Source organism: Helicoverpa armigera, chromosome 6 (genome assembly GCF_030705265.1).
Source record: "Helicoverpa armigera isolate CAAS_96S chromosome 6, ASM3070526v1, whole genome shotgun sequence".
Classification (NCBI taxonomy): domain Eukaryota; kingdom Metazoa; phylum Arthropoda; class Insecta; order Lepidoptera; family Noctuidae; genus Helicoverpa; species Helicoverpa armigera.
Genome location: NC_087125.1, coordinates 13,710,613 through 13,738,488, shown reverse-complemented (window position 1 = coordinate 13,738,488; position 27,876 = coordinate 13,710,613). Strand labels below are relative to the sequence as shown.

At 35.2% G+C, this 27,876-nt stretch overlaps 2 protein-coding genes across 5 annotated transcripts in view; one reads left to right on the top strand and one right to left on the bottom strand.

Moving 5' to 3' along the window:
* LOC110376985 (uncharacterized) overlaps positions 1-27,876 on the top strand; it is a 56,077-nt gene that overhangs the window by 17,110 nt on the left and 11,091 nt on the right. For all 4 annotated transcript variants that reach the window (XM_021335656.3, XM_021335655.3, XM_064035117.1 and 1 more), the window contains exon 2: positions 26,774-26,997. In XM_021335656.3, coding sequence (XP_021191331.2) covers positions 26,774-26,997 — 224 coding nt within the window. The remainder of the gene's footprint in view (positions 1-26,773; positions 26,998-27,876) is intronic.
* On the bottom strand, positions 186-11,129 carry LOC110376987 (maltase A1). Its single transcript, XM_064035114.1, has 10 exons — positions 11,099-11,129; positions 10,193-10,288; positions 9,356-9,508; positions 7,773-7,952; positions 5,676-5,839; positions 4,130-4,515; positions 3,204-3,405; positions 1,049-1,405; positions 710-948; positions 186-459 (listed from the first exon to the last, which is right to left on the bottom strand). Exons 1-10 carry the CDS (start codon positions 11,112-11,114, stop codon positions 387-389), a joined length of 1,866 nt encoding a protein of 621 aa, XP_063891184.1. The 5' UTR covers positions 11,115-11,129; the 3' UTR covers positions 186-386.

Sequence of the window (27,876 nt, the reverse complement as noted above, 5' to 3'; positions counted from 1 at the left end):
AAAAAAACATTGCAGTATGCAGAATTGGGTGATTGTAGAGGTATATACTTATTCCGATATATTTGTAGTGCTAGAAAGTTTTCCTGTGTATATTTGCTATCAATTTATAGATCTTTCAAGTGCAATGGATATTTATATAGGATTTTTTATGACTAGATAAAAAGCAATAAAACTGCAATACAAAATATTTTTTACACACATGTATTTTTGTAAAACAGTATCACTTAAAATTAATTATATTATTTACACTAATTAAAGATAACAAACTATGTCAACATTTAGTCAATAACTTAATACTAGCTTAGACATTGATTAATAAATTATTATATCACAAGAATTAATTTATCTAAATAAATATCACATTACTTTAATTTTAGGAATATTTCTTATATTGGTGGTGCACGTAAGATCATCGCCTCTCCCGCTTGCAAGGTCAGCTGGTCTGTGTCGATGACGTCACTGAAAACAAAAGATATTGTTCAACTTCAGAACCAATCCAAAGTGTCCTTATGAATAAAGAACCATTCAAATGGTACAATCGTCGAAGACAGAACAAAAACTGGTACATTTATACAGGACTGATACTAATAAAAAGAGATATGTATAAAAGAAAATGGCATGAGAAAGTTTAACTCCAAATCCAATAACTTTAAAAAATACTGAGGCTAAATGACTTAATACAATAAACTAAAATAAATATCAATCTTACCCAGCATTCCTGCTTGAATGTATACTAGAAACATAAACCGTAGCTGGTCTCTTGAAATGAGGGACCCTGTCCAATACGATGGTGTCGGGGGCTGTTCCGACATTGAAGAGGAACACCAGGGTGTCGTACGTCCTCAGGCTTCTGACCAGGTAGAACGAGCTGTCTGACAGGGCTCTGATGTCATACTCCCCGTGGGAGAGCGTCTTCTCCTTGCGAAGAGTTGTTAGGGCTTGGTATACCTGTTTGAAAGCGAAATAGGATTTATATAACCTTCTTTAAACAACTTCAACTAATCCAATATCATACGGACTTATAACTTATAACATATCTTTCGCTAACCTTATAATGACTCCTTGCATCCTCCTTCTGTTTAGCCAGATTGATTTCCTTATAATCTTCAGCGACTGGCAGCCATGTGGTAGCATTGGTGGAGAAGCCAGCACTGGTCCCATTGTTCCAATGGAAGGGTGTTCTTGCAGGGTCTCGTGAGTACAAGTGGTAGGTGTCAGGGTCCCCTCGGTTGCACGCTTCTACGTCAACTGTGTCTTCCCAAGAGACATAACCGTCTCTCATGCCAATCTCCTCGCCCTGGTAGGTGACTGAAGTACCAGGTAGCATCATGTTGAGGGAGTTTAGTCCGTCAACCATGTCGTGACGGAAGCGGGTCGGCATTCTGTTGTTGTCGTGGTTGCCGAACTGAAATTAAAGAAAACCAACAAGACTTAGCCAGCATAAAAGTGTTCACGAAGAAAAATTCGGTCCAGATATCACTTGCAGCCCAAGTTCAATTTATGCAATTGGTGCTTTCTGTTCTTAAGCAAATTCTTCCTTTTCGGCCGTGTTTTGCTCAAGTTCTTGCAAATTCATAATTAGCTATCCCACCAAAAACATTAAATGTAAAAAAAGCCAATCCTCTACGCAATTCCTCCACCGTAAAAAGTTTTGAGATCGCATAGAAGCCAAGTCCTGTTCAACTTTATTTGTAATAATAAATCAATATTTTGTGACCATATCAATAGTTTCGTTCACTTTACAATAATATTGACTTGGCCATGAGCACAATAAACTACAAATATAATACAGCATATCTTGGAGAGGTGAAAGTCAATCATGAAGTTTAATATCACAGAATTAAATACTTTTAGTTTTTTCAATTGTTACTAAATGACCGACAGCACCGACAGTCAGTATCATCCAAAATCATGAACTGCACATTTACTATGGCGCATGTTTGGTCCATGGTGATCTCAAATTCCAATCAGTCCAATCGTAAAATCATGTCCATATAGAATGTATCAATTCAATGGTATTTACACATTATTTCAGGGAGCGACTATTAACTTGTGCTCATGGCCAAGACAATATTATTGTAATGTGAACAAAACTATTGATATAGTCACAAAATATTGATTTATTATTACAAATAAAGTTGAACAGGACTTGGCTTCTATGCGATCTCAAAACTTTTTACGGTGGAGGAATTGCGTAGAGGATTGGCTTTTTTTACATTTAATGTTTTTGGTGGGATCTAATTTATTTTTTGTAGGTCTCCTTCTTCTCTAAGTATATAACAAATTAAATTAACTTACATGCAACTAACTAAATATATAACAAACTAAATATGTACACCTAAACTAGCACGTAAACAACATTTTTTTAAAATAAATTAAACAATTTCGAAATTGTCGAATTTTTTAATCGAATATCTTTTAGAATAAAAGAGATTTATTTCAGAGGTAGATGGCGCTATCACATGAAATTGTTTTTTTTTTAACTAAAAAGCGTAACGCGATTTAGACCAGGACAACGCCATCTATCGAGCGAGCATGCAGTATTTATCGCACTGCATTAATATGAAAGATTTTATCATTATTCATTTTATTTTAACCTAGCTTTTTTATTCATATGTATGTATATTTAATACATAATAACAATATACCACACTACGTAACAATAAAACAAATAGTAACATTTTGTACATAAATAAATAACAAAGTTATCAATGCAGTCAAAATTCATACACAATGTTCTTGAAAAACCGCAAATATAAATTTGTTTCCTATTTTTTTATTAAGTTTTAAGGTTTTTATAATTTTCCCTTTATATGTAGCTAATAACCTATCTTGGTGCCAAATTTGAAGGTTCTAAGTTTGCTAGAAGTACCTTAGACTTTTGATGATCGGTCAGTGAGTGAGTCAGTGACAAAATGGTGTAACTTTGATCGCTCATAACTCGTAAACTATTTATTCAAATTTCTTGTAATTTTGGGACTGAGCTAGTTCTAATACTTACTCTTGGTCATCGAAAACCTAAACTCCTAGCTTTGTTCACATGGAAGATACAGGGGGCTGAAATAGCCGCGAAACGCTTCGAGAAAAGATGGTACGGCCGTGCCCGCTTTGCTCGAGTCTTGGCTGGGGCACTGCCGTGCCCTCAGATACCTGATCCTATTAGCATTAAACACAATTAAATATCAATTTATGAATTTACTTACTTGCCAGTTAGCAGTAGCCCCATAAGGCATATAAGTCAGCCACTTGAGTATGGTGTATACGAAGTCCCTGGCGTTAGACTTCGCAGACACGTCGGTGATAAAGTCGAAGTTGAAGGGGAAGTGCGCGCCAATCTCGCCCTGCTCGTTGCCATAGTACAGCATCGTCATCGTAATGTTCGCGTACCCTTCTGAGAAGATCACCCTGCAAGTAAAGAAGGAAAAACATAAAACAGTTGCATAGAATCTTTATACTCTAAAAATTTTAAGAGAGCTTAGTCTTCATGTGAGGAGGACAGAAAAGTAGATACATACATAATGGATAACATACCTTTTTGTATTTGAATATGAATCAGTTAAACATATCGTAGCGTAGGACTGGTTGTCAAAAAGACACAAAACAATTTTAAAAAGATTCCTTGCCGTCTCTTCAAAACCAACTTAGTCTAAGTAGTTAAGCAAACATTGTTAAAGAAATAAGAAAATCACAAAAGTGTTCAATATTGAAATTTCTAAAGTTTTAATCTTCAATTTGTTGTTAACTGAAGTAAAATAATTTGGGGCTTCTTAGGAGATTGAATACTTATGCAGGATCGGAATTATTAAAGAGTTTCGTTACTTAAAGGATAATTGGAAATATTCGTCCGATCACCGTGAATACTCTTTTCTGTTTGAATGAGGACGGGACGAAAATAACTTATTATTGAAACAGCTGACATTAATCAAGCGAGCTTGCTTCATTAATATTTTTGTTATTCATAAGATACTTCTATAAATGACTTTGTGAATAGCTCAGAAAGAATGGACTCATATTTAAATATGTGTTAATGCCTAAATCACAGAGAGAGAAGGCCTGCCCAAGGGGTTTAGATGCTTCAATAAATATAACAATTCCCCTATTTTCAAAGTAAATATCATCTGTTACTAACCTGGTGTCACCTCCATGTCGTTCATTATAATCATCAATGAAATCTCTCCATCCATACACGACATCATACAACTCAATGAGATCCTTCGTATACAGAGGAATGGTGTACCCAAGCTGATGGGATTCAAACTCCGCCATCCCACTCAATGGGTCATCGGGGTATTTTCCACCATGGTCGGCAGGATCAGCCTCCATCAAGTAAGGTAAAGCATCGACCCTGAAGCCGTCGACTCCTTCATCGAGCCAGTGCCTCATGATGTTAAACATCTCCTCTTTGACGGCAGGGTTTCTGAAGTTGAAGTCAGCTTGTTGGACCGCGAATTGGTGGAGGTAGAACTGCTGTCGTTTTTCGCTCCATTCCCAGGCGGAACCTCCGAATTGACTTACCTAGGACAATCAGAGATTGAGGTAGATTGAAATGGATATAAAAACTATCCTATATTTTCATCTAGTGTGAAATCTAAACCATAAAAGTGATTAAAGGAAGGCCGAAAGGGTTACTATGGCCTTCTTAAACATAAACCTACATAAGCAAGACGAGAATTTCGTAGTTTATTTCATTAATAGATGTAATTCCTTCTAATAGCAGTTTGGATGATATATCGGAGCGAAATAAGCGAGACTGGAATATTTTATGAGGTCTTCAAAAGGAAATGAACGCACAGTTTAATTTAAAGGCAACGCTGCGAGGTCGTTCTGTGAAAACATTTGATAGCTCAGAACATTAAGAACAAGTAAGTTCTGAACGAAATGTTATGTTAATAGAAAATCCTCATTACTTATTCTAAAAGAATCGAAGTTTTGATAAAAGTTTGTAAACCGCCCATGTTTATGATCGCAGTATTTTTTTCGTACTTACAGCGATCTTTTTAAGTTAAATAATGACTTGGTAAAAGTTATCGACATCTATACTTTGTAAAGATTGTAACTCCGTTTAAATTCGCTCGTTTTCAAAAGTATTTGCATACCTTTTTGGGTCGTTTGAATTTCCTTCATTCAATTCGAGTTTAGTTTTGCTATTGTTGAACTGATTAAAACAGATACATTGTTTAGCATTTAATTAAGGGATAAATAAGTGGATAGTCGAATGGGATTGTCGATTCTAAAATAGTTGGCAGTGGAGGCGGTAAATAATGGTAACTGAAGTTTAAACTGTAGTAACACTGCGGTGCAATCGAGCGCTTGCTAATTTTAACCCGACCGAATTGGATAGCTGTCTAATTCATAGCTTTCGAGGTTACGTAAGAGCTAAGTTGTAGCTTGCCGTATTTTAAAATAACTGTACCAATGTAGACCTGGACTAATGAATCCTTCTAATAGACCTGAATTAGAGTGTAATTTTGAGCATTTGCTAAGCTTTACTTTTCAATAATTTTTGGATATAATTTTCACAGTTTTGATCAGTTCATAGTCAGCATACATAGGGTTCTAGAAGATTATCTATTTAAAAACGATTAAGTACTTTTTTTTTGTGAAAGAGTGTGAGTATACTTATAATCATCTATTTCTATTGCTACTTATCTGGTAGAAAATCAATCTCATCTTACCCAGTTAGAAGGCGGGAACCTATTGGAGGCATTGTTAGGGTCCGGGTAGCCATCAGCCCAGATGAAGTGGTCCCTGTACCTAGGGTCCCCCTCCTCAGACTTGATGAAGTAGGAAGAGTTGGTGCTCGCGTGGTTCGGCACGAAGTCCAGCAACACTTTGATACCTGGAATGTTAATGGACAATGGTCATTTTTTTGGTCATAACTTTATTTTCTTGGTCACTAGTTGAAATATTGAGTGCAACGTGGAATCCCTAATTTTTATACCTTTTTTTGTCCGAGATTCGATACTTAAGCAAAAGAGATTTTTTTATTAAAGAAAAATGTTTTGATTTTTTTGGAAAGATCATGATTTTGAGGAATTTTGAAGGATACCCTAAACTTGTTCGCGATTATTATTACCGAAAGGGCCCTTTGCTGGGGCAAATTAAGTGCATTAAGTACAGGAAAATAGTTTATCTATCTCTCACAGTCATACCTATTCATTAATAATTTAAACTACGTATATTAAAACTTCAAGTAATTAATCTTATCATTAAATAGGATTAAGACTTCTCAATCCGGATAGCGGTGGTAAGGTGATAACAGGGTTATCAATCGATTTTAACATTTTTTTATTTTTATCGATCTATGTGATAACTGATAATTGTTATCAGAAAGAGATCTCCAAGAAGGTTGTTAATCCCCGGAGGTCCACGTGCATTAGAGAAATGCCTAGGCGCAATCACTTTTTTATTAGCTTTCCATGTGTTATTTATACAAGTATTAGATGTCATAAGATAGAAACAAGTTAAAAAAATTGGCGAGCTATGCAGTAGCCATCTTCTGTAAAAGAAAGATTGTATTACACATTAAACACACACACACACACACACAGTACTATTAAACATTCTAATACGCTTTACGGGAAATAAAATTACTTTAAGCCTTTTCATTCATCTGCTTCATAAAAATATAGGTACTGATCCATTAAATAACTCTCCTAAAGTACGACTATGTTTTATAGTCCTTTATTGAATTAGCCCTAATTAAATATGAAAATTCAAGCATTTTGAGGGGAGACATAAAATGAAGTTATTATATTATGGCATAATGATTTGATCAATCTGCAATATCGCATCATTAGTCAGCCTTGAAGTAAAATCAATTAATTGCCGCATCATTCATTTTGTATTTGATATTGCTATCAAAATATTCCTTTGATTGATTTATTTTATTGATAAAAATATCAATATTAACGTTGGCCTAATTATTTATTGTTGCATACAGGCTTCTTTTAATACAGAGATGGCAAGAGTGTCGATCACCGTACTTTCTCGAGGTGGGTTGACAAATTCTGTCTTTTTTAATTTACCCTCGAGGTTTTTGTACAACCTTTACTACTTCATTCTATTTTCTACTTTATTGACTTGGTAATAATATTCAAAAGTGAGATAGATACTTTGATTTTTTCTAAAAAAATAATAATAAATACTAGAATACTAAGTAATTTATCTAGATAGAGGTGTAAGTCTGTAAGTAAATGTTAATACTTGTATTAACAAGTGTAATAACATCGCAGGAAGCCGATGACGAAGGATTACAAGAAAGAAGTTAATCTTATAATTACATCTACGCGCGTCACATGATAATATGCTGTTTGTACAGAAATAGGCATATTTATGTATAAAGGTAATTATTTACTTACATACAGTATGATTACTCAAATATATTTTAATTAGCCCAACAGATTTCAATGTAAAACGAAAATGATTGAAGTAAGACCAAAAATAAATAAAACGGTTTAGTCGGCCGATAGTTGGTTTGGGTTCATAGATCATGATTCATGATGGAAATTAATAATGGTAATGGTAGTAAAATAATAACGATCAGGTATTTGGTTGGTATCGGACCGAAAGAAGAGTTTAATTGAATTCACGATTTAAAAAAAAAAAAAAAACACTCATCGAACCTACTGCCAGCTGTCTATTTAGTCTGTCATATTTTATTGCTTACGTTTCCCTTTAAAAAAAAGAATGATTCAAATATCAAACCAATAGAAGTCCCTTCAAGACACAAGGAAAACCGCGAATAATTGCTAAGTTAGATTCTAACTTACCAAGTTCATGTGCCCTCTTGAGCAGCGCTCTAAAATCTTCTATGGTGCCATACTCGTCGTGAATCTCGTAGAAATTGCTGATGTCGTACCCGAAGTCGATCATAGGGGACTCGAAGATAGGAGACATCCATATAGCGTCCACTCCAGATTCCTTGAAGTGCTCCATTTCGCTTAATATTCCTGGAAATGAAAATATTATTATGTTTTTTTTTTTTTCAGGATAACCTATAGGTACCCATTTTCTAAAATAATACACTCCTAATAACAACATTAGATTACGTTATCCATTTTTTTAGCGGCTTCATCTTTGTTATATTTATATTTAAATTTTAACTAAAAACTATTCTTTTAAAAAACTAAAAGTAAATAAGAATGATTCATTATCACTGTTCTAATTGAAATTGTTTTGGAAGTTGAATGGATAAAGGTCATCAATCAAAATCAACTCAAAATAATGTACTTATTCAAATTCAATCAATGGACAATGTCCATTGTCCAATAGTCAACTGATTACGAAAAAAAATGTTGAGATGATGATTTTATCTTGAGAAAGAATAGTAATTAATTATTACGGAATCACGAAAATCAATTTTTATTTATGATAAATAAATAAGAGAAGGCTAAAAAACAAAATATATTTTTCCAAGTGATAAAACCTTAAACCAGGATTACTAGACAGGCTTAAAACTAAGATTAAGAAAAACCTCTTAAGCTTAGCCTTAGTAGATATTTCTTTTTAATTCCTGGATTTTACCTAAAATAAATTGGGTACCTACTTTTATTTATATAAAGAGATATTTTTCATACACGCATGATATTCATCTGTCTATACTAATATAATTTGTTTGTTTGTACCACAAAAGGTTACGAAACTACTGAACCGATATGTAAAACTGTCACTGTTGAGTAGCTACACTATTTCCGAGTAACATAGGCCATATTAAGTCCTGGTACGGGCAGTGATTCCCACGAAACGCGGGTGAAACCGCGGGAATACAGCTACTAGTTTATACAAGTGTTTGAACGACATTGATTTAACACGTGTACGTATATAATACTATGTAAGTGAAGTATTCACCTAAACATCAGTTAAATAATAACAACATGTCATTATTCGCTGGTGGCGTTATTATATCGGAAGCCGCCATTATAAGGCCATCACGGCACAAAAATATAAATATGGTTATTACGAGAGGAAGCCAAAATGTACCTAACCAACAATTTGGACAGGTACCTTTTGAACTGATGTACCTAAACATGGCATGAAGTTGTTCCTATTTTGGAGCATATTTTCTCTATTAAAAAGTGGTTTTATTTTAATTTTACGACTTCGTATTGTGTATAAGTTCAACTTTAGTCTGATAGCCCTTTAAGTTAATACAAACTAAAAAACGTATGTACTTATAAAAAGCAATATTGAAAGGCGAGATTCCACACAAATGTTCCTTCTGGTTCATTCTCTAGCAAACAGTGGCAAACGCGAACGTGCGCGAACAAATTTTTGGATATTTTTTTACAATTTCAGCCGAATTTCGTCATAACAAACTCACTTTCTTCCACAGTAAACAAAAAAAATAACATACCATTTAAATCTCCAATGCCATCAGCATCAGTATCCTTAAAGGACCGTGGGTAGATCTGGTAGAGCGTGCAATGCTGCCACCAGTCCAGGGGTATGAGCTCTGGAGGTGGTGGCGTATCCACCTGGGAGGCTATCACGCCCCATGCTATTAGACCTGGAAGTAAAGACAAATGCTGTGAGAAATTCTGGTCAGAAATCACTTAAAAGACCGCGATAGCTTAAAAGACAGAGTAGCTTTACGTTTAGCATGTTACTTTATACGTTTAGAAAACTATTAATTTATATTTTTACCTTTATTGTATAGGTATGTATATGTATACTAAATTAGCTGTAGGTATGTGTCTGTTACAATTTCTTAAACTGAGCAGATTTTAAGAAAATTATCTGACTCTAGGCTGTAGGGTTTATAAATTCCTTCAGGATCCGAGTTTGAGATAACTAGCAGGCATGTATAGCCTAGTAAACTCCTTGCAAAATGTTTCTCGCGAGGGAAGCATAAGAAATGCAAGAAGAAATAAATAGGTCACTTCAATCTAGGTCTGTACCATTTACTTTGCTAATATTGGTTTTTATTTCGTCATTAATTTGGCTTCATTAATAGCTGTTTAATTAGTACAATTCATTTGATATGTGTCTTAGAGACTATTGAAAAGACAGCCTTTGGCGTCTTGTGAAATATAGTAGCGTTAGGCCTAAGTAAGTTTAATGAATTCAATTGCTATATCGTAATAACTTCCATAAATCCTGAAAATCTATAGGCATATTGCAATTCAAGGATGGCGCTGTCTTTTTCACCTATTAACACAGTATAATCCTTCAGAATAACATGAAAACCAACCTCCAATGACGCCCAAAACGGCGACCACTCCAACAGTTATTCCGATAATATGCAACGTCTTCATCTTGTGACCACCACACGAAGACTGGCAACCACCTGCCGAATTATCTAGGATTAATATACGCTTAACAACCACCCCGTTATCTGACAGATAACTAAGCAAGGGGTCTTAGGCCGCAACGAACCACGGTCCCGCGAAAACTGGAAATCTTACGATCTGGTTATCAGGTAATTGTGATTAGATTAGTTGTTGTTTTGACCGATTTTTTTAGTACTTGCTTAGTAATGTATTAGTACATGTTTTTGATAGGCTTGGAAAAAAACTGATTGCTTGTAAAGGCCTAAATGAAATAAATATTTGACTATACCTACATATGAGGTGTACCTACATATATTGTCATTAGCATATACTGACTTAAGTGTAATTTTTCACACATGGATAAAACTTGGTTACTTGTTTAATTGTTCGCTAAGTAAAGAGTGTAATTAGATAGGATAATTTATTTCCAAATAATCACTTTATATTTATATCGAAATGGTCACCATGACGGATTGCCAGAGGGTCCTGGATTCGATTCCCGGTACGGTACGGTGAATAACTTAAACCCACAAGGAAAATCTTAATAGCTTCCTCAAAAATATCCTTAACCTTCATTTTAATGAATTGCACGAGGAAAACATCACATTTTACCAGGGATTTTGGCCATAGCTACTGCACTGTGTCATCAGTTCGGTACCCGAATAGGAAAAAATTAAAAACTATTGCGTCAGTACGAGTAAATTAATAAAACAAAACTATAATTTTCTAAATGCCTCAATAAGAAATTGTTAGGTATTAAATACTTTGATTAATGCTATCATAATAATTATAGATAAAACATTTTAGAAAATAATCTAATTACTCACAGTTTTGCACCACCATTTTTGGGACTCAGCTAGTTTTGAACACTATAATGGAAAAAAAATATATAAGATGTTAATTGAGAAATGCCAAAAGTCACTCACAAAAAAAAACCTAGTCAGACCACTATCAAGTTATAGAAAAAACTATTCAACTTCAAAAAATCTAGTTCCAAAACCAGAATAAATAGACAACACTTCTCTCAGCCGTTCGGTTAAAGAATGAGCTGTATTATTGTGTTATATACGAAAATGGGCAGACATAATGACAGATGTTATAGTATTGTATTGTTACACTATAGTCGCATGCACAGCGTCACGGTCAGCCCAGGGTTATGAGACAATTGCTTGAGGAAAGGTGGTAAAACCACATGATGATTTGGACATAAACCTTAATACTTATAGGAAATTAAGGCTACTTCTAGATTATCCTCTTCTTCCTATGGTTAACAAAAAAACATCAAAATAAGGCAAATAAGAATATATAACTAGCTTCCGCCAGCTATTTCAACCGTGTTCCGTTGGAAGTAGGTACCTACATATATACCTACCATGCGCACCCGGATAAAAATTACACTCACTCGACTCTTGGCTATCTAACATGGAATTTTCTAAATTCATCCTGAGATCGGGGCCAAAGCCCAAAAATCTGCATTTTTTTTATTTACACAGTTCCCAAAATTCCTTATTTTCCTGATGTCAGTGTTTATGCTAGGAAAAATCAAACTCCCTTGCGCCATTTCCAGCTTTCAAATATGTATGTAGTGACCAAATTGTATTAATCATTAGCCTTAACTTTAACATCAAAATCTAGATTCCATTAACACACATTTAACATTTTAATTGAACAAAAATCCTCTTAACAACACGTGTAACACACAAACGATGTTTTCAAGACAAAATTGATTTCAGTTTCCAAACATTTTTAGCTCGGCACATTAATCACGACGGGACGTTCGCGGCTTAATTAATCTCGTCGGCCCAAAAGAAACCTGTCGATACCACTCCCGCCCCCTGGCGTTGCCCACCGAATATAAAAATACCCCACAGAATATAAAAGTACCCCACACTAGGCCTTAACCCTACGCTGCTGCTGTGGGGCGCTTTTTGCTCCAAACGTGTCAAATACGTTTAATATCATGATATGACATTTGATGGTAGTGACATGCATGTAAATCTTTTGAGGAAGTTTTGATGTGTTAGGGAGGAACTATTGCGAAATATTGCACAAGGAAATGAAATCTGATTTCGTGTGTTTGTTTTACATTATTGTAGACAGCGCAACGAGCAATATATATTTTTATTTAATTTTAATGATATGTCGACAATAACCCTACGGCTTTTTGAACAAGTGTTAAAGCAGATTAGTCATACGCATAGATATAATATTACTAAACAAGATTGCGCACGCTCAAAATATATATTTACGAAAATGAACTCTATTCTATATATTATAACGTAATAAGGTACTAAATTGGTTGCATAATATACAGAGGCAAATCCGAGCCGAGAGTGATAGTTCGAACGGAGGCTGTTTGTCTCTTTCTAACACCTTGCCAGCATAAAAAAATGTTGTGATCAAAAGTTTTGTCTTCGCAAAAAACAATTGAATCACTTATATTTTTATCTTATTTTAACAATTGTAAGTCAACAAATTAATAACAATCTGTTTAATTTATTCGTATTAATTCTTAAAACATAAACAACATACATTTTTATTTTGCTTTTTTTTATTTTCTAGTGGTAACCCTGAACATTCTTGGCGCGTAATCAGCATTTAAAATGTTGTTTATATTTTTTTGTATTAAATCAATTTAAACTATTAAAATGGTGAAAAAGTGTTGTTTTATACTTGTGAAAGTGAATCCTATGGTGGTTGCAATATATTGTTCCACAGGTAAGCTAATAATAACATTTTCGTAAATCAAACAACTAGGGTGCCCATGAATTCTTGTAATGAGTCAAAATATGGGTGATGGATTTTAAAACTGTTGTACTTTTGTTATAGCTTCCCAAAAAAATGTAGAAAGGTGATATAAATGGCTCAGCAGTCTATATGTGAAGCAAAAATACAACAAAATCAGTCTGCACTTCGAATCTTCCTGTTTTCATTACTGCTATTTCGCACAAAATATTAAAAGCCTATATTAGTATTTTAAGGTCACAAACTGCGTAAGTCAAAACTTCAATACCAATCTATGTTTAATAATCTTAGCAAACTCGGATTGGTCTCACGTAGCTTAATCTCATAGTCACCCTATTAGAAAGGGACAGACAGCCTCCGTACTAACTGTTTCACTCGGCTCGTTTTTTGGGTTTATGTGCGCAGTCCTGTTTACTAATATTATGTCTATGGTCATACGTCACACTTAATGTAAATACTCGTACGAATAATACACGTGTACGTGCTCAAAATACGCAATATAATAATCGTTCGGGAAAATTTATTACTGGCAACTTCCTATAAGTGGCGACGATACGATATACACCAGTGGCTTTCAACTTTTTTTGCCCGAAGCCCATTGTTATTTTTAAAAGCCCTTCCCTTTTAAATACGTGAGCGATACCGAATGTAGCAGGCGTAAAAAATATTAATTTCAGAAAAAAACTCGTGGCTATTGTGTTACAGAGATTTTCAAATCTTTTTCAAGTTTTCTTGTAACTTTCAATAAAATGTACTTTTTTATATTTGGTTGAATTTGACTTTTTTTCATTTATTTCCTTATTTTAATTGAATGCTCATTACTAGTCCCGATAGAAGCTTGAAGAGCGCACGTCGTATATTATAAATACCGTTCAGTAATGTAGGTACGTGCTCAAAATACGCAATACGCGTCCTGGAAGATTATTGGCGTATTATTGCGCACCCCACGCGCGGGAGGGTTATCTTGAATTGTAAGTAAGACGTCGTATTAAGTTTATGTCCGCAATTTTTGGGTTAGTAGTACCAGTAGTAGGTACTTTATGAAATTAATTGAATAATTGAGAATGGCAAAAAAATGAATTACCGATTCGATTTTATGAATAATTCTCTATGCTAACTCTGGCCTTAATTTTAATCATTAATATCAATTGAAAAGTCTAAAAGATTTAGCTAAAATCTTTTAGACTTTTCAACTTTCATGAAGTAATCTACCTAAATGAGTTAAAGAATAAATTAAATTAAATAAATCAAAGAATAAGAATTAATTTTAGTAGCCTAGACTTCAACACTCTTCCATAAAAATCCCAACAATTTTGGTCACCCAGTCTTAGTCTTCAGTTGTACCTATTTTTTTTTATAGAAATGACAATGTTCTGCATATTGTCTGAACAGATGTATGAGTGGACAGTAGATCTCGGAGTAGGTGTCAAGGGTATGGGGGATGGTCTGTCTGTCTGTAAATAACTACAAATTGCCATCGCTCGGTGCCGCGCCGTCTGCGAAACGCTGTGACTGTGTCAATTCTAGAGATATTGAATAGATATCCCATATGAGATATTCGGTGTGTACCTATGGTTATTTTTTTAAACTTTTTAGATGCAAATTAAAAGATTTTTTGAAACGGCAAAGTCTATCAACATACGCATATAGATATCTATGTTTGTGACTCTTTTACGTTGAAATAACACTACACATTCATCAAAAACAATAAAATAATTATTCAACCAAAATAACTGTCTACAGCACATGAGAATAAAAAAAAACCAAACAGCCCACAGTTTAGTCCCTTACTCACACCTATTGGCGCTTTCACCCCTACAGTGCTGGACGCGCCCGACATTGTCGTCCAGCGAACATGTCCGTCCGCGGTCGCAGGGCGTCAATGGCGTCATTTAATGGGCGACGACGCGGGCAGAGCTTGTAAACACCATATTACTGCAGTCCGGTTTATGTTCAGAGAATTGGGTATTACGGACACTATACTATGGGGACGTAATATGAGTTGTAGGTGTATTTGAGAAGTGTGTATAGACAGTTTTGACAATTTCAAGTAACCATGGGGTTTCTTGCCCGTTCTTGTCCATAGGAAGCTACTTTTGGAATGGGCAACTAGAATCAAACTTAGTTATATTTTTAACGTTCATAAGTGCGTGTAAAGGCCTAAATGAAATAACTGATTTGACTTGAATTTTATTGATGAAATTGCCGTCCGTGGTGCCCTCGTTCTGTGGGCACTACTTGCCTCACATGGGTAAAAATTGTCCTATATGTTATTCTGATATTGCTTTAATATGATAAGTGTCATCTAAACCGATACAACAGTTTAAAAGTGTCTAGCGATGTAACCACTTAGATGTATGAGAGGATACGATTACTATCTATATTTATTCCTTAAAACATGCTATTTTCTTTTGACGTTTATTCAATTCTTAGAGGATAAATCGTTTTCCATACTAAACAACGGTTAAACACAGTTCTGAATTGACAGCTTTTTATTCATTTTTTACCCCCGACGCAAGAAGACTGTTATAAGTTTGAGTTAAAAACTTTATATCCTTATCTTACACCATACATACCTATCTATAAACATGTTGGATTTCATATAATCAGTTATCAACAGCTATAGTTTTCATAGATCGTATCTTTTACAATATAATGTGGTAGAGAAGTTGGATTGGAACCAAGTCGGAGTAAGCGCTAAGTTCTAGTGTAGAGTGTGGTTTACAACCGAAACTTACCATGTAGGATGTGGGTGTTCAGAACAAAATCTTTGGTTTTGGTGCCTTTGTACGTTCATCATGAGTACATGTTTTTATTTATTTAATTTAAACATTTACTAGGTACTAAACGGTTTTTTTTTACATTGCATGACCAGAATTACTGTTTAATAGTATTAAACTGGTTAGGTACACCAATTAAAGTATTAGAAATAAGTATTAATACTTTAAATTAGTGTATGTATAGGTTAAAAAGCCTTTACCCTAACCCTACTTGTAGAAAAATAAGTTTGTAAAAATACCTAAAGAGAAATAAGCCATTTTTTGGAGAGCTAGATACAAGCAAGCTTTTGAAGAGCTGACTACTTAATAATAAAATAGCAAAACCCTCTAAATGTCCCTTTCCCAGAAAACAAAAGTTCAATATTATTGATTTGTATGTAGCGAGAGTCCATAATTTCGTCCTTTATGAAGTATCAAGCATGATTACAATTCTGCGCGCGATGAATATGAAATTACCCTCCTAAACGTGAAGCTTCCATTGATGAAGGTCCTGTCTATCGGACGTACTGATTGGATTCCTGACACACACTGTTATAAGGTTATATGTACCTGCTGAAGAATTAGGTTGTAATTACTTTAGGTAATAAAGTTTAGTTTGGCTACGGACACAACTTCGTTCTAGAAGAGAATATTAGAGCGATTAATTACAACATCCAAGTAGATCTCATAAAGCTCTTATACCACAAACAAATTGCAATATGCTTACAAATATCTTTATCTTTTATCCTCCCATTCACATTTCTAAGCAGAAGGCCTCATCAAAGTACCATAAAAATATTCTGTTCCGCAATACTAAGCCCTGTTGAATTTGTAACGAAAACCCATAACGACAAACGTTCTACTCTAATACTTACATTGTCCAAAAACAAATAACAAACAGGCTCAATATTGGACCAAAACAGGGAAAACGGAAAAAATGCCTTTGCTAGCTACGACGCTACGAGGCTACGCCGTAGCTGCCTACGGTACGGCGTAGCGGGGCGCGGGGTGAACGACCCAGCGGTATAATGGCGCGGGTCGATACCCTCGGCCCACCCCGCCACCCGCCCCCCCTACTTCTAAAGAGGGTGTACTCCCGACTTCGTTTAGGATGAGTGAAGTGCTTTCCAGACCATTATCCGATAGACTAAAAGGTTTCATATAAAATCTTAAACATATTATCTTAGGAACTTTAGTGTCATGCTGCTATAGAGTAGCAGTCAGTTTAAACTGTGGAATGATTGCTTGTATTAATTGCATGAACAAACACACATAGTGGCTATAACACATATAGTTGGCACTTAAACTCGCGGAACACTGTAATAGTAGTTTGAGCGTCCACAACAACTTAGTGCATTATTGCAAGTTGGAAAGTTTTTTATCTGCTCTAACTTCAACACTTATGTCTCTCTCTCTTTCCCCTTCATGAGAGTTTTAGTTTGTATTGTCTGTAGTGTTAAGGGGTGTACACACTTTTTTGAAGCGATTTAGTGGCACAGCGTTTGTTATGTGTGTAGTGTGTGTATTCCTCTTTACACTCGTCCTTTTTTACGCTCAGTGGAATTGGGATGCCTGTATTTGAGTATTTCGTTTGTTTAGTAGCTATTCTAGAAATGTGATAATTGCTGTTGTTAAATGTGAAAATACTTCGAGTAATGTGGATGGAAGTTTTCTCCGCCGGTCATTACAATACTTAGTAGTTTTACATTAAATCGACTGAACTGTATTGAAAAATTCTTTCACTGTTGAGAAGCTACACTATTCCCGGATGATAAAGGCTATATTTAATATGGGTACGGAAAAAATCTCCTGAAACACAGGTGAAACCTCGAGACACGGCTAGTTCATTACAAAGGCCTCTTAAATCTATTTAAGAGGCAATATCTTGTCAATAAGCTGGCGTTTACTCAGCGTATCACACGCGCATTTGTGCGTGAACCGAGCGTGGCCGTTGCGGTGACGCAGCGTTAACGCATCACTAGCTTTTACGCGTAATTTACTCGGCTGCGTCAAGTGGCTGCTATTAATATACCTACTGTATATTATGGAAAATACGAGCTAATTATTTAGAAATTAGAATCTGTAGGATGTTTTGAGGCGAGAGGGAGATAGGTAGTTTTAAAAATAATGTAGGTATGCTTCTTCTGTTGTGATAAATAATAACCTATGCTTAATATTATAAAGCTGAAAAGTTTTTTTAGGAGCTACTGTACCGATTAGAACAATTATTTCAGAGTTAAATATGTAAGTATAGCTCATTCTTCGCAGTAGGCTATTGGCTACTCTTTATCTGGGTGCACCAAGTATTCTTACGGGATGTGGGTGAAACTATGTAATCGCGAATGTACTGGTATATCCAAAGTCCTGGATCATTTATCACCAATTCCACGACCAGTGATATAACTCGGAACAGAACCGAATTACTGAGGTACTTCAAAAATACAATAAAAACAAAAGATAACAGAATAACCCGAGCAATTCGCAGCGTACCTCAATAAATTACAAATTATAATAAAAGGGAAATAGTACGGCAGTCGGGAGCAACACTTTGTTAAATTAAAAATTCTCAATTAAATGATATTTACGAGGGACACTGGGTTACGGGCCGTAAAACCCAGTAATCATAATTCCGACTAACCTTGGGATACGATTTTAGGAGGAAGAGTATATAAACATACTGAAGATTTAATTTTCTGTAACTGGGTAAAGGAGATCAGATAGACAGTCTCGCCTTGTAAAACACTGGTACTCATTTGGATAGATTGGAAGCCGACCATAGGAGGTGGGAAAAGGCTAGGCAGATGATTATACACTGTGAGAACTTTCTGGCACGTCATTTTTAAATAGCAACTATAAGAACTCTCGTATGATTCACATATGATGAATTTCATAGTTTTACAATAAATAACCACATAAACCGTTCAAGACTATAATATTAATTATGTATATTTGATCCTTTATTTTACTTGTAAGAAGGACTTGTAATTTCTCACGACTTCCCCTGCACTCACACAATGATTAACCATTATGTGACTTTCCACGGGTTTTAACATGACTACCAGCAGTTACCTATATAATATTTAAGGATTACAAAGTTACCTACAGTGCGATGCACCACAAAACAGTGAAACCACATCCCAAACAAATCTCTCAGCTCCAGAGCTCAAAGCCTCACTAAATATTACATTACAACAAAAAGCAACCCTAGCGAGCTGTAATTTGCTCAGGCTTTTTGTCTAACCCTTCACCGTCGGTAATAATTACGGAGTAAGGAAGATGAGCGGAGAAGCCATAATGCAGGTAGGTCGGGCGCCTTCTTCTAGGTCCAATTCGTACGGTGGGCATGGCCAAAATGATCAGTTACTAGTGCACTTATGAGGCGTTCGGGTTCTTTGAGACATCACATTTTTGTACTTATAAAAAATGATTGGGTCCAAAGAACGTGTGTAAGGGCGAAGACAGTACCGTTCCTCGTCTCCCAGACACCCGCATTTTGGTGCGCTACTTTCTTAGGAGATTTTCCGTTATGTCACCTCCGCTAGTCACTTTGTTCTCCATGATAATAACCCAGTTTTTACACAAGTCCACCTTTGTACCAGTTGGACGACGAAAGGGTTATTTGCCGACTTCTCTTTTGTAAATGAAAATATAATGAAGTCGAAAATTGACGCTTATGTTTAAAAGGATCTTGTGTGTGTGCGTGGCTTAATGTGCATGTATGTTTGTGTGTGTGAAGGATTAGGAGACGACATTTTGTACATGGGTTAGTGTAAAGGGTGACACGAAATGTGTGGAGATATCATGTTATTTAATTTTAGAAGGTTGCCCGAGACATGATTATATGTATTAACTTAGGTACATATTTTCATATGATATTTTTACACTAGCTTCCAGGATTTCACCGGGGACTACTCCTCATACTCGGATGAAAATTCCATAGTATTCATCTATAAATGAGCTATTTAACACTAAATCATTTTTCAAATCGATCTTGTAGTCCAATCAAACAAATGAAAGAACTCTTCAGCTTTAAAATTACTTTACAATACATTTCTCCTTCATTAGCTTTACCTATAACCACCAAAAAACTGTTTCATTACACAAACAACCCAATGAAACCGATTGTCACACAATAATCTTCATTATATTCGCGTTCCATCGCCAGCTCGGTGGGGCACACCGGCTACACAGTACATTGAAGACGAGCAATGTACGTCAAACGCCTGTCTGCTTTCCTATGTGGGTCAATGTGTCCGCAATGTATAGTGAGATTGTGGGCCTTATTAGATGGATTAGCTTGCTATATGTGGGTAGTTAGGTCCCTTTGATCTGAGGATGTATATGGATATTTTGGGTAAGGTTGTTTCTTGTATAGGATCGATTTTTATATGACCAGTCTATTATAAATGTTTAAATTAAGAAATATGTAGTTTCATCCGTATAAAAGTAGCCCATAAGCTCTATGCTGAATAAGTTACATTACTACCAGGTTTCATTGAAATCAAATTCTTTTTCGCTAGTAAAACTAATAAATATGACACTCACAAACTTTCTCAATCATAATCTAAGTGCTCAGCTATAATACTGTCAACTGGTATCAAAAATAGTTCAGGAGTTTACGTGAAGTAGTAACAAACATATTATGTACTTCATAATTTTTCTGATATGATAATCAATACCTCACCTAACGAAATTGATTGTTTGTCCATCTATTCGTCTTACATTTCCAAAACCCACTTCACTCGTAATTCCATAGTTTCATATTATCCCTACCTATAATATAGAGCTAGTAAGGTACCTTATCAGCCCTCCAATTCACCTGTACGTGACCGCTTCGGGCGACGTCGGCTAATTTCGGCAATCTTCGGAAGCAGCCATTAGTCCCACGAATGGGTATTGGGTGGGAAGGAAAGGGTGCTCAATTGTTCTTTTGTCATTTCACCAGTCTAGACTATTGTCTATCTGATTGTCTTTTTAATAGTTCAGTTATTAAACTGATTTTTTTGTTTTTGTGTACCTATGTTATAGCACGTTTAACCACTTTTCGAAAATTATGGACACAAATTCTGCAATAATCGCATTCACCTGAAGTTCTACGGTTTTAAATAAAAAAATAACATTAAATTAGCCATTATTTTTAATAAAAAATATAAAAAGACGATACAACAAGCCTTTTCATAAAAATAAATCTTTATACAACAGAAACTTAAATACAGTTAAAATAAGTTCTTAATCAAGATATTTATATCAAGCATACATTATGATGATAGATTTCATTCGTTTGATAGATTTTATATAATAATTATAAGTACTTATTTGGTACTTTAGTTATGGAAACAGTGTAATCTTGTACACAGTAATTTATGTAAATATACATAACTTGCCATAATATTGTTTACAGTATAAAGTTATAAACGTCGTACAAAAGCGAAAAACATGCATCCATAGACAGAATTTCAATCAGCATCACTGCACTTCAAACCTATTTTTATCATTGTTCAATTAGCTAGTTTCCCGATAGTTGTGAAACAAAAAGTTTCGTTTTTCAAACAAACTTCTGGATCAGAGTAACAATTACTGACTGAATTGAATTGGCGTACGTTTTCAATACTGAATTCGCTTACTTTTTGACGAACTGAGTTTGATTTGCAAACGCTATATGCTGAGGTTTTTTAAATGGGTTGATATTCATGCTATTTCTTCTAACTTGTAGGAGAATAGCAGATTGATAACAGAAAGCTATGGCTTAATTTTTAAGTGCTCTATGTAAGAAATTATCACTTATCACACTCTGTGTCAATCAGACACTCAATACACGTAGGTACTCTGATACTAAATCACTCAAACGTTGTGTTTTTACGATTTGTCAGGCCCCAAAGGCTTTCAACAATACAGATACAGGTTATTTCGAAATACATACTATATTCTTTACTTATTTACATAATCATGTGACGACATAATTGTACATTCCTATCATCAATCAAAAATTATATTCACTTATTGTGCAATGGGCATGGCTTATCTGCGAAGTTTTATCGAAATTCGTTCATTATTTTAAGTGTGAGTACTTATAATTATGAAAAACATACATTTTCTCTCAAAATTATAAACAACTGGCAATGTTAATAAGAAGTATATCAATAATTGACTATATAATAGAGGTATATAATAACACCACTAATATGTAAGTAGTTTACGTTTCTCTTATCAAGTATCGTTCACACGCTTTCGTAGTGATCTCGCGCAGTTTATCTCTCTTATCTACAAATTGAAGTTGATTATCAGATATATTTCGTTTCCTCGCTTTTGTAACTATTTGGTGACTTTCTTCCTAGTCTTAGATTTAATCGTATAATTTAGTATGGTTATAAGCTCCTATTGTCCATATATTGACATCTCCATCTTCAAGATTTCGGCAGTTTTGCAGGGTATTTTCAAATCACCACTTCTAACCACTTAATATTTTCACACACACACTAGCTTATATAAAACCCACTCTCACACAAACACATCACTTTAATTCGTAAAAACTTCGATATTTCCATGACTATCCGTATGCACATTCACCACTAGTTGTAACGATCCGGTTCCGGCGCCCGTGCCGGCGACCACGGCGGTGGGCACCTCTAGCCCGGTGGTGACTCCTGAGACCAGGCTCATGAGGAGCCGGTTGGTGGGCGCTGATGATGTACTGGCTATCAGGAGCGCCAGTATCAGGAGTGTGCTGCAGCGTGACCTGGAATTAAAAGGAGAGAAGTTAGGGCGTTTGGTGATTATTTGTCAAAGGAATTAGGAAATTGATTCGGATTAGTGAATTACTGGCTATGATATTTTTAAAGATTTTAAAAAATCCAACTGTAAATTGTATAAAATACTTCACTCAAGTGATGTCACATTTAATTTAAGTTTTGTGTCACTTGTTCTTCATAAGAGTTTAATAACTGGGGAGTATATACGATGTAGATTATAAATTATTGTTACTAAATATTACTCACATAATATCTAAAGAAGCAGGCAAAAGTCTGCAGACAGCAGTTGAGAACGCTCGGCAGCTTCCTAAAAACTGGCTCCGAACCAACAGATAAACTGACTCAGTTATCTTATCTATATCTCATCAATATCTGGTTTGTTCCCACTAGTTCTACTGCTTAGTTCTACCGTAGAACTAATGGGAACTTTTTTTCCCACTAGTTCTACTATTTGAGGTGTAACAAAATAGTAGAACTAGTGAATTATGGTTTTATTTTTCCCACTAACTTGAACATTTGCAGTAGAACTAATGACATTTTATTTACTAGACAGAAGAAGTACAGACGGCCTGGTGACATCTGCCGTGATTATCTGGTTGTGATTTTATCAGAGCTCAAAATCGATAGCAGTCAGAATAACTTAGATTTTTTTCATGAATTTCAACAAAAATTAAATGTTTTTCTTTATAAAAGTACTAGGACAGCAGAAATGAAGAGGAGCTAGATGGTGTTTAAAATCAGATATTGATATTCATCTACAACACTACTAATTAAAAGACATTGTTTATAATAATACACATTGAATGGGAATGTAAGTATACAATAACGCAAAAATAACTTTGAAGAGACTGGCTATTTGAACTGGCCCTAAAAGGCAAATATAAAATAATCGTTTGAAAAACACGCTCAAAAATACAAAATAATTCGGACACCGTCGCTTTTAATAGTCTGTTGAAAACTTGTCTAAAAATGTCAAACGACGTTGAACTAAGGTCCCCTTTGTACACTATTTTTAGAGAAGTGTTCAACAGATGTTTAACTTTTTGTATTAAGACTGTTATTTCCAAACATAATACTCAATCAAATCAAAATCATCTAAATCATTTATTTATTCAAACTTGGCTGTAAGACAGCATTTTTAACGTCAGGAATTTAAATAGAAGCGCCGACCCTTCACCACTTTCATGTTTTTTGCTGGAAGAAGAAGTGGCGCAACAAACTTCCCAGCAACACATGTCGTCTGTCTGTAGGTTAGAAGAACCTTTTACTAAACTAACTTTAGTGTGTGTTTTTTATCAATGTGTCAAACGATGGTGGTGTTTAAACATCAAAGAACAAAAGATTATTCAGCTATCCTAGCCCTTTATAAAGAAAACGTTAGATTTTGCTGAGTAATGAAAAATCTAAGTTATTCGTTATCGATTTTGAGCTCTAAAAAATCACAACTATCGGCCGTCGACTGTACTTCTTCTGTCAAGTAGAACAAAATTATGTCCCATTAGTTCTACTGCCAATGTTCAGTGGAACTAGTGGGAATACCAATAAAAACCATAATTCCCACTAGTTCTACTATTTTGTTACACCTCAAATAGTAGAACTAGTGGGAAAAAAAGTTCCCATTAGTTCTACGGTAGAACTAAGCAGTAGAACTAGTGGGAACAAACCTTACCTTTACGTTAAGGTCTATATCATGATGGGTTTACCTAAGATATTGGGTTTGTTCCCACTAGTTCTACTGCTTAGTTCTACCGTAGAACTAATGGGAACTTTTTTTCCCACTAGTTCTACTATTTGAGGTGTAACAAAATAGTAGAACTAGTGGGAATTATGGTTTTTATTGGTATTCCCACTAGTTCCACTGAACATTGGCAGTAGAACTAATGGGACATAATTTTGTTCTACTTGACAGAAGAAGTACAGTCGACGGCCGATAGTTGTGATTTTTTTTAGAGCTCAAAATCGATAGCAGTCAGAATAACTTAGATTTTTTTCATTACTTTCAGCAAAAATCTAACGTTTTTCTTTATAAAAGTACTAGGATAGCAGAAATGAAGGGGAGCTAGTTAATCTTTTTGTTCTTTTGATGTTTAAACACCACCATCGTTTGACACATTGATTAAAAAAAAACACACACTAAAGTTAGTTTAGTTAAAAGGTTCTTCTAACCTACAGACAGACAGACATGTGTTGCTGGGAAGTTTGTTGCGCCACTTCTTCTTTCCAGCAAAAACACATAGAAAGTGGTGAAGGGTCGGCGTTTTGGGGGCTGTCTATTGTAAATTCCTGACGTTAAAAAAGTGCTGTCTTACAGCCAAGTTTGAATAAATGATTTTAGATTTAGATTTTTGATTTTGTTAGTTTGATTGAGTATTATGTTTGGAAATAACAGTCTTAATACAAAAAGTTAAACATCTGTTGAACACTTCTCTAAAAATAGTGTACAAAGGGGACCTTAGTTCAACGTCGTTTGACATTTTTAGACAAGTTTTCAACAGACTATTAAAAGTACGACGGTAAATGTCCGAATTATTTTGTAATTTTTTGAGCGTGTTTTTCAAACGATTATTTTTATTTGATATTTTTTTGCCTAAATTCTAGGGCTGCAGTTCAAATAGCCAGTCTCTTCAAAGTTATTTTTGCGTTATTGTATACTTACATTCCCATTCAATGTGTATTATTATAAACAATGTCTTTTAATTAGTAGTGTTGTAGATGAATATCAATATCTGATTTTAAACACCATCTAGCTCCTCTTCATTTCTGCTGTCCTAGTACTTTTATAAAGAAAAACATTTAATTTTTGTTGAAATTCATGAAAAAAATCTAAGTTATTCTGACTGCTATCGATTTTGAGCTCTGATAAAAATCACAACTACAGATAATCACGGACACGGCGAGATGTCACCCAGGCCGTCGACTGTACTTCTTCTGTCTAGTAGAACAAAATGTCCCATTAGTTCTACTGCAAATGTTCAGTGGAACTAGTGGGAATACCAATAAAAACCATAATTCCCACTAGTTCTACTATTTTGTTACACCTCAAATAGTAGAACTAGTGGGAAAAAAAGTTCCCATTAGTTCTACGGTAGAACTAAGCAGTAGAACTAGTGGGAACAAACCAAAGGTAAAAGGTTCAATGTTGTTTGGTTGCGACGTGTGAAAGTACGTAGTATGTCGTAGTGTAAGATAAATATAGGAATGCGTTCTCCTGATAGAAGTTCCATTGAGTAATCAGATCTTGGAATTTGGTTGGTCATATTCCATAAATATTGAGACCTTACTAGTGTTTTCATCGTACATATGTATGTAGACATAGAGCTTTATTACCAATACCAAAGCCAAAAACCCAAAAAATTGTGTTTCAAAAATCTTTAATCATTTTTCAGTTATATCGGTCGATAAAGATCTTACAGATATAAAACTACGTCATTCTCTGACACATTTTACAGCATTTACATTACAAGAAATCCCATATAATTCACTTCTCACAAACCAGCTTCAATCACACAACTTCAAAACTAAGACCCTCAGCTTCTAAGCACACAGTATTCAAAATTGACTTTACATATTAGTGTTGTCCCTCGACCCTTGGCAAGGCGAAGTTAATCGAATGTCCCCGGGTGCAGGTAACTAGGTAACTGTTTGTGTTGAACCCATTGCTCACGCGGGTGATCAGTTAGTGTCGACGACAGAACACTTGACGATCGATACCAAACTCCTGTATTGTTGGGTTTTGTTTGTTTACTTAGGGGATTGATTTTAGAATCACGCTCGGAGTTTAAGCATTCAAGGAGATGTTATCACAGGGGTCTAGTGGATAAAGAACCTCTAAAGAACGAGTGTGTAGTTTCGATTACAGGCCACGCATATACCAAAGTAGCTTCTCTGAGTGAGATGTATTTTCTTAGAAAATTTTTCTAAGTAACTTAAGCACTATCCGCTAATTATTATAGGTGAAGGAGAACATCTTGAGCAGATCTAGACTGTCAAAGTCTGAAATCACCAATCTGCTTTAAATGAATACCTCAGTATAGGTATTCTTACCTAAGATATGTATTCCTTAAGTATTCCAGCAAAGAATCCTCGTTTCATAAAATAATACGAAGATTGCGTTATTGCTGCCCATCGCCTACTCTTCTATCAGTTGAAATCAAATCAACATACCCTTATTTTCAGGCCATTTAAAAACCATCGCAGTTCTAAAACCGGTAGCATCATCATTAACTAATCTACGTGTGTATTGTTCCAGATTACATGGACTCCCTATGCAAGGACCACTTCCTTCAGCGGCAGTACCGCAAGGTGGACGGCGGCGTGCTCTGGTCGCGCAACGAACGCAACCTGGACTGCACGGTGACCTTCCAGACGCACAGCATCCTGCAGCGGTTCATGCTGCACTTTGACCTGCTGCAACTTGACTGCAACGATCATCTGTACGTGTATGATGGCGCGCATGCGACTGCGCCGCCTAAGGTGAGGGGTTTAGATGTCATTTGTTTTGTAAACTCCTGTGTTATACAGGGTCCAGGGGGCCATGCCAAGTTTTTGCCAAGTAGAGACATGCAGTCTTTACGCGATTTGGTCTGTAATGTGTCCTAAGCCGTTGCGTCATATAAATCCGCGTATATTTAATGACACCTAAAACTATAAAAAAAAAACATTATCAAATAATCTATAGATTATTTTCTTTTAAAGGTAGGATTAAATCAGATAAGGGTTTAAAAATAACTTTGCAAAACAATCTAGAAAGAAATTATTACTTACCTTCCTTATTAACATCGTACATGCCAAACTAACGATCTTCTGCACGATTCAGTCAAGGCAGAATAGCTGAAAGGATTGGGATGAAAATTATAGAATTAAGTACAGACGGCTATTGGCATAGGGGTAAAACCGCAACCCAGCCTAGTCTCGAATACAATACTCGGAAAAATTCTTTGAGGAATTTTTCATCGATATCGTAATACCGACTTCCTATAAATATTCAATTAGATATGGCATTATATTTAAAAGGGATACCGAAGCCTGAAGCCCCGGTATGCAGGGAGCTTAATACCGCTCCATTTGGAGCCCAATATCGCTCCATTTGGAGCCCTACCGGCGAGACATAGAATGAATCTATAATGACGATGGGGACCGCTTTGAATTATACTAATCACTTTTAATCGGGACTGTGGAAATGTTAGGAATTAAGACGGTTAGGGAATGTGTTATCACTCCTATGATTATGATAATAGAGTTGGAAATTATTTGTATATTTTGGTGATATTGGGATAATGAGAATTGTGATTAAATGTAGAATTTTAAATGAAACTTTGTTAACTGCATCTCAGGTACCTTTTAAGTTAACCG

Excerpts from the sequence above, each read along its gene's own strand:
- LOC110376987 (XM_064035114.1), bottom strand. Across the intron at positions 9,509-10,192 it reads CGTTTTGGGCGTCATTGGAG|GTCTAATAGCATGGGGCGTG; the intron begins GTTGGTTTTCAT and ends CTTTACTTCCAG. Across the intron at positions 460-709 it reads CATTCAAGCAGGAATGCTGG|TGACGTCATCGACACAGACC; the intron begins GTAAGATTGATA and ends TTTTGTTTTCAG.